This window comes from Delphinapterus leucas, chromosome 5, assembly GCF_059928025.1.
Source record: "Delphinapterus leucas isolate spDelLeu-1000000601 "Yukka" chromosome 5, BTC_Dleu_Yukka2, whole genome shotgun sequence".
Taxonomy (NCBI): Eukaryota; Metazoa; Chordata; class Mammalia; order Artiodactyla; family Monodontidae; genus Delphinapterus; species Delphinapterus leucas.
Genome location: NC_143133.1, coordinates 101,864,735 through 101,883,717, shown reverse-complemented (window position 1 = coordinate 101,883,717; position 18,983 = coordinate 101,864,735). Strand labels below are relative to the sequence as shown.

Here is an 18,983-nt window from a genome sequence, read left to right as displayed (position 1 = left end):
TCCCTGTCCCAACTTTTAATACATCTGGCTTGATAATAAAATAACTAAGTTTAGTAAAACACCACTTTTCATAGAGCCACCCCTATACTTAAAAGCTTACAGATGCCCCTATTATCCACCATCGTCTCTAAGCTTCTTTGTCCAGCTTTCAGGGTCTCATATATTGCGGTAACACTCAGTCTTTTCAAAAATATTTTGTGTTCCCGCAACCATGGACCCTCCTCCACTCAGACAGGTAGGTGTTCTACATTTCATCAAGGTGGGATATATGGTAGGAGAATGAGGTTTGGGGAATAATAACAGTCCCCATTATTTACTAAAGATTATCATGTGCCATGAACGACATAAGGCACATTACATGTGCTATCTCATTCTCTCCCTACATAAATGTGTGTGTGAGAGGTTTCCTGATTTTACAGAATGAGCATTGAGCCACATAGAGATTAAATATCTTCTTCAAGGCTTCTAAGCAACTAAATGGCACAGCTGGCAACCTATGTCTGTCTTACTCCAATACTCAAATTCTTGCCCACGCGTTGAATTTCACTTACAGCGAAACTGTCCACTGGGCAGATGAATATGCAAATCTGAAGTTCAAGAAGAGAAACTACAGTGATATTTTGCAGTTATTGTCTTATGGTTAGCTGTACCTATCTCTAAGAATGAGCTTGTCCACAGAGAGGGAGTATAATAAAAAGAGAAAAAACAGGAACAGAATTCTGAGCAAAAGGGGAGCTCGGAAAATACTGAGAAGATGTGAGGAGAACCAGGAGAGTTACCCAGCACAAGTCAGAGAAAAGGAATTTCAAGTCACAGTTAAGGAGCATGATCAACCCACAAAGCAAAAAAAATTAAGTAAGGTCAAGTAAGGTAAAGGTTGAAAACCGCTCACTGGAATTGTTGGTTAAGAGCTAGGGTGACTCAGAACTTATCATCCAAACCTGAACAGTTTTCAAAGTGAAAGAGGGCTCTATTAGCAAATATCCCAGGACCATGGAATATTGTCCCGTGCAAACCAGGACACATGGACACCCTGTAAAGAGGTCACCTGTGCCCTTCATACAAACAGTTTCAATAGAGAGATGCAGTGCAAGCCACACTGCTGTGCGTTCAGAATGAATGTGCGATGAAGAGGTAGAGAGAGAGAGACTAGTCTTTCAAGAACTTTGGTTTGATTGATGGGTAACAAAAAGGTTACTGTTGGAGGGGAACCCGCCCCCCACTTCCTCCTTCTTCCTTTGTCTGGCTCCTTCCTCTCAACTCTACTGAAACTGCTTCCCCAAATGGCACCAGTGATTTCCAACCAGCTCAGGCAGAGAATGAGTGTCCTCTGCTTCAGCCACTTCCACAGCATCTGCATTGTCCTACGCCGCTAGCCCTTCAAACTCTCTCTTGCCGTGATTCTGAGGCACTGAATTTTATCAATTGTCCCTATCTCTCTGACTACTCTCTGCTCTCATCTACCTCTCCTAACCTTAAAATCGTCAATATATCCTAAGTTTCTGCCCTGAGACACCTTCTCTCTTTTGTTTATTCTCTCTCCCTCGTGGTCTCATCCACTATCACCACTTTCACCTTCACCAGTCACACAAATGAGTCTGAAATCTTCTCCTCTGTCCTCAAAACTTTCTCCTAAAATGAAGATCCTCATTTCAAACGAAGGACCATACATCTCTCTCCAGGAGTTGGTCCACAACACATCACCAAACCTGTCAAAACTGCACATTACCTTCTTTGTAAACCAGCAATCTGTACGTTTTCTTTTCTACAAATTGCCACACAGATGACATCTAAACCCTCAGCCTGCTAGTCAAGGTATGGTTAGAGCCTACCTGTTAAGATTTTGCTTCTACTACACATGCAGTAAGCTCTAGACACAAAGTGTTCTGTCAGTATTCACTGCACATTATGTGGGAACCCACTCTTAGAGAGGTGGGGGTTATAACTTTAATGAATGCTACTGCTTCTTCTAGAATTCTCCCTTCATCTTACACTGGCTAAGATTCTGGCCAATCGGGCCCCACTTCTTCCACAGGGACTTCTTGGTATCCCTACTGAATGTCCCATGCCATTCTTTAATCTCAAACTCAACTTTGTATTTCTATGGCACTGCAAGTCCTTAAGACATATTCTGTCTTGATTATCACAACATGTACATAACATGTACATTATCCTCCCTACTATATTGGAAGCTCCTTAAAATTAGGGTATGTCTCTTAATAGATACACAACAGCTATTTATTATTTAGAATGGATAGTTGTCATTGGTGTAATAGATGCACTTGACACCTTTTCATTCCTTACTTGAAAATCCATTATGTTTATCACCCTCAAATACAAAAGAAAAACTGACATATTAAGCATCCTTAGTAATCATTATTTTGAAAAATATATCTCTAACTATATAGTTTATGGACATGCAATGTGAGAGAACATTTTATTGAATGGGTCCATTTTTAGGTACATCAAAAATAATGTGACCATGTAAAGGTGTACATTTAAACAATTAAATTTGTATAACTTAAGCAAGCTCAAAAGTAAAGCCCTTTCATTCCTAGTGTCATAGCCTAGAATTATGAATTACTAATTGGCTATAATAGGCAGTGATTTGAAGTAGAACTTCTTAGTCACTGATTAGTTAAAACAATGAACGCCAGCAAAACCTATTTTTAACACCTCAGTGTGTGTCACCCGGTATTCTTTGTCCAACAGAACTGTACCTTTAAATACGGCTAATGCCAGATGGTCTCCTCAATAACAAAACAGCAGGAGGCAACATATTAATGCTACTCAACAAGCAAGTCTGCAGACACTCAACCAATGAAATTAGTCTTCAGTTGCTAAGCCTTTCTGTCACCATGGCAACATCTAGTTCAGAAAAAATATTGGATTTTCAAGATAAATGGGCCACCCGTCTTAAAACTCCAGTATCCTCCAAGCTTATGATCAGATACTTCAGCTAAAAGAACTGCCTAGATCTTCTCACTCATCTCAAAACAGGTCTACCTATGAAAAGCCATTTGCCCTTCTATTTAAAAATATTTATGTACATTCAGTTTCTAACTTTATTGACTTCCTAGATAAACACACTCCATTTAAAGGGGTGTGTGTATGTGCATATACTTGCAGGCTAACAGTTCTAAATATAATGACAAATGTTACTGTCTTAGAAATTTTTCACCAGTACATACTCTTATCAGTCTGTTATTATATCTGACTCAAGAGAATAATCAAAAAAATAATGTGGAAAGACCAGAATGACATTTGTATTGTTACCTAAGATACCTAATATGAATGTTCAAAGTAACAATTAAATCTTACTTTTAATACAGCCTCATTTTTAAGTTGAAATGATAATTTTCCCCAAGGGAGATGATCTTGTTTTACCTCATGAAAATGCAGGGTATCTGAAATAATGTTTGGAAATATATTGTAGAATCAAGATATGATGGGGGGGGGTGGAAAGGAGGCTTACTTTGGAAGCAAGGAGACAGGGTATCTTAGAACATGGCAGCAGCTCCCACTCAAATCACATGGTAAGAAGAATTCTCCAAAAAGGAAAGGGAGAAAGGCAAGAAGAAAGGAGACAATTCAGAAGAAGGAAAGGGGATGAAGCAAATGGTATCTGATGCACTGATTTTTTGTATTTATTTAACAATGTAGCTACATATAAATATATTTTTCGTATCTTGGTTTTGCCACTTATAAGCCCATGATCTCTCAGGTAAGGGAACAAATCACTTATCTCTCTGCGCTTCAGCTTCCTAATTTATAGAATGGGGTTAATAATAGTATCAACTCCATAGGGGTTGAGGATTAGATGAGTTAAACCTTTAAACAGTACTTGACATATACTAAGCATTATTTAAGTATGAGGGAGAAAAAGTATACTCGTTTCATTTTCACAACATTTAAATACGCTTGTTTAGCCTTTCTATTTCATCGTTAAACTTTATTTTCTACCTTACTTATACTTTTGTGTGTGTGTGTGTGTGTGTGTGTGTGTTAGGTCTTCGTTTCTGTGCGAGGGCTTTCTCTAGTTGCGGCGAGCGGGGGCCACTCTTCATCGCGGTGTGCGGGCCTCTCACTATCGCGGCCTCTCTTGTTGCGGAGCACAGGCTCCAGACGCGCAGGCTCAGTAGTTGTGGCTCACGGGCCTAGTAGCTCCGCAGCATGTGGGATCTTCCCAGACCAGGACTCGAATCCGTGTCCCCTGCATTGGCAGGCAGATTCTCAACCACTGAGCCACCAGGGAAGCCCCTGAACAATAATTTAAGGAGGCACTTTATTCCAGGTATAGTTCCTATACATATTTATTCTTTTAATATAGGCTGTTTGTTAGATATGTAATATATCAATAATTCTTATACCATAGTAATGTTTGATAAAGGATTCACAAATATGGAAAGAAAGTTCTTTAAGAAACTCTATGCTGATTGTTGGTTTGGAAAAATTCTGAACAAATACGTAATCCTCTTCAGCACAAATAACTTCTTTAAAATTAAAATTTAATGCAGACACATGAACAGGTCAACATGAGCACTATTTTCCTGAAAGGAAACCTCACCCAATTTAAGTTATTTATACTCCATGCCCCTAATCTCCAACATATAATTCATTCTGCTTGGCACACACGAACCTCGAATTGGCTTACAAACCATAACCTAAAGGCTCTCTCCCAGTGTTTACATTCTCCTGGGATCAGGATCCCAATTTGGAATACACAACTCAGGAATGTGGGATTTCACTGTAAATGGTCAGTGAGATGGGGGATGTCTGGCTGACATTCCAAAAAAATTGCCTTTATGTCTTCTAGGAAGCACTATGGTATAGTATATATCTGATCTTTATTAATAAGGTTAATAAGTTCTTGTTTTGTAACTTCTGTGTAACTGTCCTTCCTTGGACAACCTCTGGTTTTGCCAATCTTGAAGCAAGATTAAGTATTTCATCCCATCTCCCAAAGCAATCTACCACACAAAGCATCACAGAGCATAGAAGATTCTGTGACGTCACCATTCAACATGTCTGTTATCCCCAAAGTTCTTGTAAGCCACCAGCCATTAAGTCTTTTTCTCCCTCTCTGACTCTCCACCCAGCCTCTGAAAATATGCCTCTTCTTTTTATTCAATATTTTTATGTATTTAAACTGAGTAAGTTTAGCCCATTCCTGAGCCCTGAAGGCCCAGACCTCAAAAGAGTTCATCAGAACAGCCTTTCAACAAAAGCTTGTTTCTTCCTTGAGAGAGGATTCTACTGCCAAGAAAAATAATATTTTCTGTATATACTTACAGTATACTAAAGTGATTTACTTCAATCCTTTCTGGATTTTTTTGCCACTCAACATACTCTCCCACCACCCAGGCCCGGTCCCTCCACCTGGAAACACCCATACCCATTACAGCACATAGGTCAGGAAACTGCTCTAAGAAATTGAAAACACACTGATAAGTTACATTCCTGTACACTCCCTCACAGACTTCAGTCCACGTAAATAATTCATGACCCTCAAGGGCCACAGAAGTTATGTTTATCCCCCATCTGTATACATTGCTGTGAGGAATATTCTGAAAAGAATGCCCAACTTCCTGTATCAGGAAATGGGTTCTAGCCTCCTCCGAGGCTACACAAGCTCGAGCAGGTTGTTTAAAATCTCTCTGAAACTCAATTTATTCATCTATAAAAGTGTTCCTTCCAGCTAGGAAAAAAAAACTATAATTCAATGTTCACAGTTCTATGTAACATTAATGAAAACTGGGCTTAACACAAGGAGTGATTCAAAATAAATTTACCCTAATCAAAAATGTATACTTGGAAATTTTAAATAATAAACATTTCTGCATAGTGAATTTTTCTCCCAAAAGCATCCAACAAACTACATGGTCATATATAAGTGTTAGACAAGAGCAGCTAGATGAATGCTCTGGAGTGGCTGCAGGGCATGGATGCAGCTATGGGCTGCATCCTCCTTCAATAACTCAGACTATAGTGCTTCCTTGCTGTGGTTCTTATTTTTGTTAAATACAGTTTTTGAAATGCATAATCAAAACAGAACATGAATTGAGCAGTATATAACTGCTGGAAATTGACCTAATAAAATCAAAATTACTTGACATCTTTTTACTCCATGCCTTCAAGAGAGTGTTCAATAACAGCTACCTAGAGGGGAAAAGGAATTGTAATCAATTATTGCCTATTACAATATACATTATATGCTTCATATCATTATATGATATATATAGCCATATCATTATATATATACACATATATATATACATATATATATATATATATATATATCATAATCTCCAACCCAAATAGTTTTACCCTCATGATGAGGGAAATCAACCCTAAAGGACAACACCCTAAAAACTATATTCTAACAAGGTGGAAATTTCACATGTTAATGGAATGTAATTATCTGTCACAATACTTACTGAATATTGGTATGTCACCGCTATGGGGGATAGTGGAGAAAAAGACACAAGAAGCGTGAATGATCTTACACTGGCATAGAATGAAGTCCTCTCTTCTACTTTCCAGATGCGGTTCATCCTTTAAGACCTGCTCAAGTCCCCGCCTCCTTCTGAAAGCCCTCCTTTGATGATCTCTCTCAACTTCCTGTGGAAATTGAATTAATATCTTCATCTTAAGTACTCTGTAAAATACTGTTGTTTGTTGCTCCTTTTGTAAGTATCTCTTCAATTTGCAAAATGTCACTAATATAGCAGGTACTTGGCAACTCTTGTGAAATACATTTGAACTACAAATATGATAACACACACAGTAATGAAAGATGTACTTCGTTCTGACCTGCAGTACTCAAGAGTTTGATTTCTAAATGTGAACTGATTTAAAAGCATTTCTATCTGGTGTTTCCAAATGTCTAGTGAATGAATGACTTTAGTTTTCTTGGTGATTTGTCCAATTCGGGTGATTTATACCTGCAAGTTGTTAGTAGGGTCTAAAAATAATAAAGTGTTACTACCTTGGTCTGGGAACTGAGGACATCATGGAAAATGTGGTTTGGGCTATAAAGGAGAGCCTTCTTGGCCTCTTGGAAATGCTGGTAGGGGTATGAATGTTTTGCTTATGCTACTGTCTTTACAGAGGCTATAAACACTTTACCTTTATTCTGTAAGTTTGGGGAAAATACCAGCCAGTCTCACCCTCTGTACATTCATTTCAGAAAAACATTCTCATTCATTCCCTCTCCCTGTGCACACAGGTCATAGAATTACCGCTGCCAGCGATTCAGCTTCAATGTTAAAATAACAACAGCAACAATACAAGTTTTAAAACTATTCAGGAAAAATGCTTGATGTTCCTAAAAGTTACATGTCACTTTTTAAAATACAGTTTGTGCAAACTGAAGTAGAGTCCAAAGAGAAGGGGAAATGGTTTATTAGAACAATACCAGGTGCCCCCAACTCCCATCTATCCAGGAATTTGAATCAACTATGAAAAACACACCAAAAAATCTAGAACTAATGGAAAAGAGGTCTCAAAAATATTAAAAACACTTATCACATAGTTCATGGCTTTTACCACTCGTGCAGGGCCTAGCATTGTACTCAACATACAGCCCCCCATGTAGACACTGAAGTGAAATTAATATACTCTGTCAACGAAGTTTCTCCAGGCCAGTCCACAGGTACCAGTGAAGAGCAAATTAGGCACTAACGTGGGTTTGAGAGATACAGTAAGATTGTGTATAACTCACACATATGAACCAATCCCCTGTAGATGAGGGATGACTACACAGACTTAACCAAAATGTGCATATTTCAAGACTCACAAGATTCTCTAAAACATAAATAACAGCATAATAACACCATAAATATCAGCAATTTATGTAACTTTTCAGAGGGAATTAAGATCATTGTGACAAGATCTTTAAAAAACAAGAAAATCCACATTTCTAATTTTTCTTTTAAATACTTTTCAACAACAGGCAGACTCTTCCTGCATCTTTAAGTCCCCATAAAGGTAAATATTATCTAATTCCTCACCTGTGATAGGTATGAAAAAGCTGTTCATTTAGGACTAAACGAGGTTGTTTACGGGGAACCATCGAGTAAATGGCTGACAAATGAGCCAACACATGTCCCAGTGGGTTCATGACCCACATTTATCAGATGAAAGCCTCCCAGCTGATACCCAGACAATGACCCTTTCTTATTCTAATACCCACAGAAGAGGGGGAAGCAGAGGGGTTCGGGGGAGAAGAACAGGCAGGGGCACATCCATCTGTTAGGGTCTCCAAACCCGCCTCAGTGGGTACCCAGTCAGAATCCTCGTGAAAGTAAAGGCAAATTTGGCCAAATACTTAAAATCCTGGTGGAATATCTGACCATACTTAAAGAAGGCAACAAGAGCCCAAGAAAACTTCCTGAAAGAAAAAAACTTTTGAGAAATGATTTTTTCCATATAAGCCACTTAGATAAAAGAGAAAATTCTTCAATTCCTGATAAAAGCTATAGAAAGAAGTAAAAACAATTAAATTGAAGGGTATTTTATAGATGCAAGTGAAATTTAAAATACTGTAAAATGACGGCTCCACTCATGATTATCCTGCTGTCAAGACTTAGACAAAACCTAAATGTCTATACAGTATTTCAGTCCATGTGTCAATATAGCATTAGTCACTATACATCTATAAAATATTCACATGAGAAATATCTACCTATATTTTATATTGCTTTAACATCTTCCAAAAACTGAATTTGACTCCAGAAAATACATTTAACAAGCAATTTCTCTCTAAATATTTTGCTGTATAGGTTCTGCTGATTACGTAGTTAGTGCTGTTTCCAAAAGTACGTTAACTTAATTCCCATGATGCTGATTATGTGCAGAATCTGGCCTGACATTTACTGAGTTCCCACAATGAATAACACTGGTTTTCTCCAATAAAATTTTTAAAAATTATGCTGAACAATGTCACGACTTGAGACAAATGGAACTATTTCAATAGATCTGTTGTACTTTAAAATCAGATGTCCGACACCACACCTAAAACACAAAAAGGGCAAAAAACATTTTATTTTGCAAATGTCTAACATTCCCAGTAGTTTCACCTACAGATACTGTCTTTATATCTGCTACATCAAGAATAGTATAGGGAACTATTTGACCCTTGCATCTATATGCAGCATATATTCTGTAGAATCAAGGGATATGTCCACTGGTTATAAAACACGTCAGTTAAGCTCAACATGCGAAAGAGTGAATCCAAGACCAGTACCCAAATACACATTTCAATATGCAAAGGAACTTCTTAAAAGGGTGACCGGCAGATAGAGTAAAAGAGCATATACAGAGTGGGCATTTGTTAACTATTCCCTAAATTAAATTGACAGTACTAGCTATATTGACAAAAGCCTACAGCTTCTTTTCCTCTTGTAAAGTCAACTTTAGCTTAGAATGATACACAGCAATTTTTATAAAGGTTATGAGAAAAGGTTGTTTTAAAAATTACCCCTTGGCTAGGAAAATAAAAATAACAGTATTCAGGACATTGGTCAGGGATGTGATGGTCCAACCTGTATATTCAAGTTTTCCTACCCTGAACTCATGGTCAAAGCTTATGATTTGTACAAGTTGCTGAACTGAGCTCTAGAAACAAGATATTCCTTGGGGAAAAATTACAGAATGGCAGTGAAAGAAGATTTTCTGGTTTTGAATACTTTAGGCTATGCAGGAAGGGAAATTGTGTAGGCCCATTCTGGTGGCATCACTTTGGGATCTGAACATCTGAGTAGCTGCCTGCATGTGCAAATCACATGAGATAATTGTTGCTTTTCCCAATTACCTTGACATGAATCACCACAGCAAGGGATTTTTTTAGAACCTGGATTTAAGTTAAAGGTCCCATTTAAAAAATAAGTAATCTGTATCCACTTTTTAAATAAACAGCTTCTGTTTGAACTCAAACACCTTTAAAGTGAATGGCATTATTATTATTGAACTATGATGCTCAGAGTGATTTCATAGTAAACAGATTTCTATTAAAAAAACAAAATATTTACCGGTAGTAGAATGTTGTTTCAGGGTTTATAATCATAATTAACTTATTTATTTTTGTTTAAGAATCAACTTTGTAATTCTCTACATGAGCCACCTTAAAAGTTACTACGTAGGGACAGTTAAAGTTGTAGGTAAAGCACTGGAACACAGTAAGAGGTACTGGCAACACAGTCTCTTCTCTGAGGCCACATTGTATTAGAAAGGGCTGGCTGCTGGAAGGCCTACAAAACACCACATCCTGAATTTCAAAAGAAACATTTGCAGAGCAATGGACTGGCAGCAATTCCTGTAATTAATGAGATGGGAAGGAAAGAGCAAATTTAAACATGTCTCAAATTTGAGCTCATTTGACCCATCAGCTAACTTTCAGATAAATCTCCTCCTCTTCAGCATTTTCAAGTGCATGATTTGAATGCCATTTTCATGAGGGAAGGAAAGTTAAAACCTGGAGATGTATGGCTTCTATGTGTAAAACAGCCATACTAAGGAATCAGAATAGATACCTTAAAAGCCAAAAATTTTACTAAGTGAATTTTTACTAATTATCTTCAGAACTTTTATTTAACGCTTAAAAAGCAGCTTAACTTTCTATCAATAAAATGTCTCAAGAGGAAAGAGGCCAAGAGGAAACGAGCCTCATACTACTTCACTTACAATAAACACACTCGAAAAGACGTGCAGTAGATGGATTTCTCCATTATGCAAAACCGGATGCATCAAAACAAAATATAAGTGTTCACATAAGGAAAATACCATTTCGATCCTTTCTTGATATCATGCTTCTGGCATGCTAACATGTATTAACTCAACACCGAACTTCAACACAGCTTTGTTTTGTGATGCCCATTCTTGCCTGTTTGAGAAATTTCAATTATTCCACAAACATTCACTGAGTGGCTGCTATGTCCTAAGCATAGAACTAGACATTTGGGATAAAGAAATGCGCAAAATACAACTCCTGACCACAAGGATCTCACAGCTTACTGGGGGAACACGTATACCAACAACAGAAAATGCCATAATAGAGATAATAATAATTGTTGACATACTTACTTAAGAGCTTTACATTTACTACTTCATCTAATCATCACATTATTGTCATTTTGTAGGTGACGAATCTGGGGCTTTGAGAGAAGTTAAGTGACTTGCCCAAGAACATTTAGTTTAAAATAGGAAGCCCTGATCTAAACTCAGGTCCCCTGACATTGAAGCATATACTGTAAACCTTGATGCTACCTCACCTCTCTTCAAAGAACTGTGGAAACACAAAGAAAAGACCCCAGTAGGGGTAAGAAAATTAGGGAGGGGTGAGAAAGGAGGTTTCGAAGATCTTTCACTTACATTGAGTCAGTAAAAGAATAAAGTAGTCAGGACCTGAGCAGTTTTATTATAAATTCTTCAGAAAAATAAGTTAGTTTGCCAAAGTAAATGCTGGAATTGCCCTAGATTTGTTTAGCTACCTGAAGATATAGTTCATCAAATAACGATGAACACTTACACTGTTTCCATTGAATGAAGCAAAATAAGATGTCAAGCTGAAGCAAAGCAGGAATGTCCTACATTTTAAAAATCGATAGAAGACAAACGTTTGTGAACGAGGAAACATTGACGATGAGAGGGTAGAAGTCCATCAGGGCCGCCTGCCGGGCTTGTGCAGATGGGCTTCCACTGGAACAGGTAAGCATCCAAGGTCTCCTGTGATGACACACCAAGGAGGCCCCCTCCCAATGATGAAAGCCGATGGAGCACACTCCAGACCAACTTCCAGTTGGGAAGAAACATTTTAACAAATTACCCCATGTTCTTAATAACTAGATGAAAGCAACTTCATTAAATTCTTTTCTATACTACTTTGGCCTCACAGCAGCCCTGTGAGGTTTGAGTTTTTAAAGTATTCCTATTTTATAGACAAGAAAAGGAGGTACACAGAAGTTAAAAGCATGAAGCTACGTAACAATAAAACAATGGTAATGCATTCGTCACTTTAATCTTTCCAATCGAAAGCATCTGTCCTATGCCTCGTTGCCTCAAAAATCATGTTCTCAATTCAATAAGCATAACTTAAGAGCTTACTCTACATAAATCAATAAGTCAGCTGTTTATGGGCAAAAAAATGGAAAACATATGCTCCCCACCCCTAAGGAACTCCCTATTTGAGTGTCTCTGCTACAGAATTACCAAATCAATCCTTCAAAATATGATAATGAATAATAATGAGCTAGTGCTGTGCTTCTCTAACTAGTGCAATACCAGGTACAAAATAAGCTCCTTGGGGGATAAAAGGGAGTTCCATGCTGAAAAAGGTTGGAAAATACTGTACAGCAAACATCTAAGTTGGAGGTTTGAAACATACATTAGCATATTAAAGGCTCTGATAAGTCTTGCAATATATAAACCTGTTTATCTTTGTTTACTTAATCCTTCTCAAACCAAGCTGAACTAATGTTCCATCGAATACACTTTGGGAAAAGCTGGTTTATGTATCACCGCTTCTTACTGGAGCTGTTTTTGTATTTGTCAAAAATATCTTTCCCAAAGAACGGTAAAGGTGGGTGGGTATTGGAATATCCTCTGTGCTACACAATGAGGGAGATGCGGGCAGATGATTCCTTTGCCACCTCTCAAATCAGTTTCCATAGAAAGACACTTATTTTGTCTGAGTACAGGATATAATGTTAGGGGTCAGCTCAATTTCCTCTCCTCCTTTAGCCAATCACAAGTCAATCAAGTACATTATTTCTGGCAAGAGCTACATTGACTCACTTGGGTCTAAAAATAACTCTTGACCACATGTGGTATATCTAGATCCTTCTCCAGAATCTAATGTCAATATTCACCAGTTGTAAGGTGCTACTCAGCTATAATCATTGCCCACTAATTCACACTAATCTGGTATTAAAAGAGGCCATATGAAATAACCAAAACCCCACTTTTTTTTTTTGAGTTGTATATAAATTTTGCCAGCATTTAGTGTTGCTCACGATATTTGGCAAATGCACACTGGCATTCATACACTTTAAATGTGAACATATTTGGGGAGGAACAAGTCCAAAATAATCATTCCAGCCTTTGAGAGAGGAAAATCTATGCCCTAAAGAATGTTTCTAAGATAACATTTTAGCTATAAATCAGATATTCTCCCCAAGAGCAATCTTAAACTACACGTGAAAGAATTAGTGTTTTAAACAAACTAATCTTAACTCACGTTTAACCCTAGGAGGAGTGGTCTGGGAATACAGATTCTATTGCTTAGACATAAATTAAGAAAGGCTTCTTTTATGAGTACTGCAATAATTGCCATGCATGCCTAGGAGCGCATATATTTGGGTTTGAGAACATGAGTCCCTATGTGTAGAAACATTTTAAATGTATAAAATATAAGCAAACAGAAAGAAAAACGGGAAACATGATCAGGCTTGGCAGGTATCACACCTCATGGGAACATACCCAAGAGCAGAGACTCAATCTTAGCCAAGGCTCCATCCCAGCCCCATGTCTGGTGTCCAGATTCATGATGTGTGAGGAGATGAGACTGGGGCCAAGACCACGCGCAGTTCTTCTGAGAATGGCTGAGACCCACCACCCTCCTCCAGTAGATTTGTGCAGGCCTCCAAAGTGATCAAAATGAAAACTGAGACCCAACGTCCAGCTGGTCAGGAATCAAGCAGACAGAATAGGTATGGATATTCCTCCCTGACCAATTCCAAATAGAATTTTCTTTCCATTTTGATGAATTCAAATGTGGAATATCTGAGAGAATTGATCACTTTCAGGAGATCAGTTCAAATTCAGCCCATGGCCTGGTACCAAACAAGTCCAATGATCACTTTTTTCTGCTCAGGAAGGGAGCTGGTGGGATCCAGGAACTCCCTCTGTCCCTAATCTGCAAATCTAACCACATCAACTTCTACCACAGGGAAAGACTTGATGTATATGTTGTTTTGTTTGGGGAGAGTGTTTCTATTATGATAAATACTTAGACGTTAGCTCTATTTTTTTAAAGTTCAGAAAAAGAATTTAGACTAAGAGGACTAACAAACCTGACACTTCTCTCTTGCTGGAGGATAAAATGAATACGGGCAACTTGATCAAAGTTTTAGTCAAGTAAATGAACTTGTTAAGCTAAATATTATTTCTGAATAGCATCATCAGAAACCTTATTTTAACCTTCCCCAAAACACTTATAATGTGAAAACAGTGAAGACAGTTGCCCTCTTTCAAAAACAGGGGCTCTGTTAAAACATACATCTATATGAGCTACACTGGAATTGGTAAATTTCACTGATCTGTACATTCCTGCCTTCTTGTCATCTATTCTTCAATAACCAAATGCCCTGACCTAAGGTTCGCAGCCTCCTTTCTCTGGGCCCCCCACTCCCTTCTTGCAGCACTGACCACCTTGACACTGTCCTCCAACCTCCCAATTCTCAATCCCCCACAGGGCAAGGACCATCCTGTGTATCACTGCACAGCCCATACGACTTGCCTCATCTACAGTGTGTGGGTGGTTCAAAACACACTGATTGCATCCATTTCTATCTCAAAATAAGTATGGAAATTCCCTTCTCATTTCTTAAAATATTTTAATCTAAAAACGAATATGAAGGCCATTTAAGAATGGTGAATACTTTCCTTCATTCAAAACTTCCTAAAAAGTTAATCCCCACAAGTGCTATCAAACTCATATACTGATCAGATCTCTGCATTCACTAATGTTAAAAACAAGACAATAGGCCCCAAATGGAGTCACTTATGCTAAGTCCCACATCACCAAACTGAAACTTAAACCAGTCAATCAGGAACCCTGTGATCAGCACAAGTGAGGTAATCAAGGACCCCTGCCATTCCCTAAAAGAAAGTAATCTTGTGATAACCAACCCATCTTTTGCCTAGTGTAACCTCCTTGTTCCTGCTCCCTTCTGCCTATAAAAGTCTTTCATTTTGTACAGATCTTAGAACACCTTTCTATCTGCTAGACTGAATGACGTTTAATTCATGAATCACTGAATAAAGTCAATAAGATCTTTAAAATTTACCCAGTTGAATTTTTTTTAACACTAGTTCCCTGAAGATTTCCAACCTGCTCAGCTCCTCTAAAAAGGTGGTGGAGGGGGAAATCACCCTATAGTTTTTTAGTGTTTGCTCATAATAGTTTACTTCAACCTTTAAAAATACAATGGGTAGACATTTTGTATTCTATTTATTAAGTAATACCATGAACTTAGTTTCCCTCATTTAACATGTAAACGCTTCTTTGTCCACCTTCTTAAAATGAATTTAATGGGTGTATTTTGTGTTTAAAAGGAATAAAACATTGAAGGCATTGTGTTATTCAGCAAATGACTGATTCATTTTTTCCCTAATGTGACCTGAGTGTCTGCTATGTGCCAGACCCGGCCTGGATGCTGGAGATACAGCCCTACCTCATGGAGCCTGTAGTCTGAGAGGGATCTGCAGATCTTGACAGACTATACATTCCGGATATTTAAGAAAAAAATTATGGTTTTCATTTTCAAAAGCATATCGCATTCTAACAGTAATATCGCTTTACAATTTTGTTTCTAAACTTGAAGCAAGACAACAAAAAGTTAACATTCGCTTTCATATAATCTCTTTGAAGAAACAACAAAATGTGAGGAGCAACCTACAACAGAATAACAAAAGGTTCTAATTAAGTAGGTAGGAGAATCACAAATATTTAGATTCTCTTTATCTAAGCCTAGGATGTCTTGACTTTGATTATCTGAAATAACTGAAAATGAGTTGTCACATTTAAAATTTTTCTTTATCTTTAGATACAAACACGAAATTAATTTTCCAAATTTCCAATTCTATATGCTGAATCCTGCTAGAGAGCATTACTGAAAATGTTTTCTAGGATCTGATTTTAGGGTTTTGACTGCAAAATTACACATTTTTGTATACATTATTTGAAGATAAGAGATATTTCCCATTTGAAGATTTATTATTTATCAACCCATACTATTTCCAGTTCAGGATCAAAGTGTCTCCATCGATCACCTATTTTCATCCCTTCTCAGTTTATAAATATCATTGTAAAACTATCCTGGCGCTACATTGAGAATTTTTACCTGTTTTCTTGCTTTCTTTGTCATTAAAAACAAAAAAACAAGCATCCCATGCTAATGTCATTAGCCCAGATAACTTCAACAGTACCTTTATGATCATAAGACATAAGACCAGGCCTTAAGAGTTATATCATTTCCAAAAAGCAATGAAAAAGAAGCACCAAGAACATTTTTTAAAATACCTCTTTATTAATACCAAATGCATAACATTTAACATAAGTTAAAACGTGCCCTAACACACTCAGGAGGAAGATGCATAAGATGGCTATATGGAAACATCTGTTGGAATAAGATCCTGGTCACAAACTACTCATCTCCAAGGGCTAGAGCAGAGAAAATGGAATATTCCTTTTTCCTTAGAAAAACTGTGTGCAGTTTCAAGATCGGAATGCCTGCCAGAGGCCACTTTCTCACCCTCTACCACCCAGTGTTGCCAAGATCCTTAACATTCCCTGAGTATCCCAGCAGCGCGTGTACCTAATGCGCACATACAGGTAGAGGCGGGTACGTAGAGTCATCAGCACCAATAAACTGGAAATTAGGAAACAAATGATAATTGACTTTTCCTCATTTCCTCCAAGCTCCTGCCTTCTGCACCTTATCGTTCTACTCCTGTCTGCAAGAAGGGGCGACCTGCTTGCAGAGGCCTCGAAGTTATTCCCTGCGGTCTTCGGTACAGCGAAGTGGGGGTGACAGCGGGTTTGCAGGCGCGCATATTTGCTCGCTGAGCTCCTACCTCCATCCGCCGCAGCCCCTCGGGCCTGTGCTCACCCAAGGGGGGCCTCGAGGCTGGGGAGGGCGGCTGGCCGAGACTAGGTGACGGCAATCCCCATCGCCATCCCTCCCTCCACGTCCCATCGTCCACCCCGGGTGCCCCTCTCCCTCCTCCCCCACCGCCAGCCCACCCAGCGCGGCGCCCTTACCCGGCTCGTGGACGCCGGGGCTGTCGGACAGCTCGAGCACCAGCAGCTCGCGGCCCTCGAAGCTGCGCCCCACCGTGTAGATCCTGCTAACCGCGGCGCACTGCAGCCACACGGACACCAACGCCTCGCGCAGCTCGGGGTAGCGGTGGTACTCGAAGGGGATGCCGTCCTCCTGAGGCCGCCGGCGCCGCCTCGCGCCCGCAGGGGGCCCTCCGGGCCCCCGGGCCTCGGCGCCCAGCAGCCACGCACAGGCCGCCAGCGCCCCGCACAGCGCCAGCAGCGCGCGGCCCCCTCGCCCAGCCATCGCGCCACGCGTCTCCCGTGCGGCCTCCTGTGTGCCCGGCGCCTCGGGGCGCACAGCCCGCGGGTCCCCTTGCCTCGCCTCCCGGCGGCCTGGAGCAGGCAGCGGAGGGAAGACCCGAGCAGCGAGCGCGGAGCCTGAGCGGAGCGCAGGACGCACCGCCGCCGAGCGCGGGACGAAGGGGAGGTGGCGCGGAGCCGGGCGGGGCGCGCGGGCGCGCGGGCGGGGCGGGGCGGGGCGGCGCCGCGGGCCGGATTTGCGGATAACCGGGGGCAGCTGTGCGATTTGCGGGCTCGGAGCTACGTCAGAGCCAAATGGCGCCGGAACGACCCAGGTGGGATGACAGCTAAGGTTGGGTCTGGATATGTTGCTGTCATTGAGAGACCCGTGATACTGCCTATGGAAAAAACACTCTGGGATTGTTAGTGCAGCCTTTTAATGTGCCATCAATCCCAAGCCGACCAGGTTTCTATCTTGATGCTCCAAAAACTAGAGAATATTGTAGAAAAAAAGAAGCACAAAAGAAGTATTGGCAGCCGCTTGCCTTCTCCCCGTGATGTGTGTTTAATAACTGTACTGATAGTCCAAACACAAACCCACGGGTTGGATGTTCATTGATTGCAAGGTCTGGCTGGAAAACAGAACACAATGCACTGTGACTCAGAGGTTTAAGAGACTAAAAATGCATTCTATCAATTTGTAGATACTGTCTTTAATTGTATTTATGCACATTCCTGGATTCTTGGAGGGGGACGCACAAGTGAGATAATGTCATCTGCCAGTGCCTATGCCAGCCCCATTCTCTAACTCCTGTGGGAAAACAGAGTGCCGCTGGGGAGTGCTGGACAAGGGATTTAGTTTGATATTAAGGTTAAATCTTTCCAGAACAGCTTATCTGGGTGGTTCGGGCTCAGGGTCTCCTGCCTGGTTGAAACTAAGATGTTGGCCAGGAGTGCAGTCATCTAAAAGGCTTGAATGGGGCTGGAGAGTCTTCATCCAAGAAAAAAATAAAAGATCAAATCCTGTTATAGAAAGAAAACTCTGATGGTGCAAGATAAGATCTCCATTCCCATAATTGTTGCAAAAATATAAAATCATTTACAGCTTTAAATACCCAGCCTTTACACAGGATTTGTAGTCCCAGAACAACTCTGGAGCAGATGTTATTCTGAAGAGGTTGCCATTTGGATTAAAAAATAGCACAAATCTAAATAAATAAATAATCCATTGGGTATTTCAACCAAACAGTAAAACTGGACATCATGTGGGTGATTTTTCACGTTAGCCATTTTTTTTCTTAACTTACTCTTTCTCCACCTGTCTAACAGTGCAGTGCACCGAATAAAAACTTTCTCCTGGAAAAGAATCCAGATATTTAAATGATTTTATTGGATCAAAAAAAAATGCTGCTGGAGAGGTTGGTTTCAAAACCCTCTGACTGTCTACGTTTCCACAGCAGCATGGATCTTCTTTTTTGGATTTTTTTTGGGAAAAGCTGCCACTATAAAGACATGCCACTCAGTTGAATTTGGACCCCACCATGATCCTTGTCAATGTAGGCAGAGCTAAGAACCATATATTTTTCTCTATGACCAGTCTGAGTTTGATTACATGGTCCAGAAGTTTGAAACCAGAGTTATA

General features: G+C 39.7%; 1 protein-coding gene across 1 annotated transcript in view; it reads right to left on the bottom strand.

Moving 5' to 3' along the window:
- Positions 1-17,630, bottom strand: part of CPE (carboxypeptidase E) — a 110,763-nt gene extending 93,133 nt beyond the window's left edge. Inside the window, exon 1 of the mRNA XM_022561621.2 lies at positions 17,042-17,630. Coding sequence (XP_022417329.1) covers positions 17,042-17,345 — 304 coding nt within the window. The 5' untranslated portion in view covers positions 17,346-17,630. The remainder of the gene's footprint in view (positions 1-17,041) is intronic.
- Positions 17,631-18,983: the final 1,353 nt, after the last annotated feature.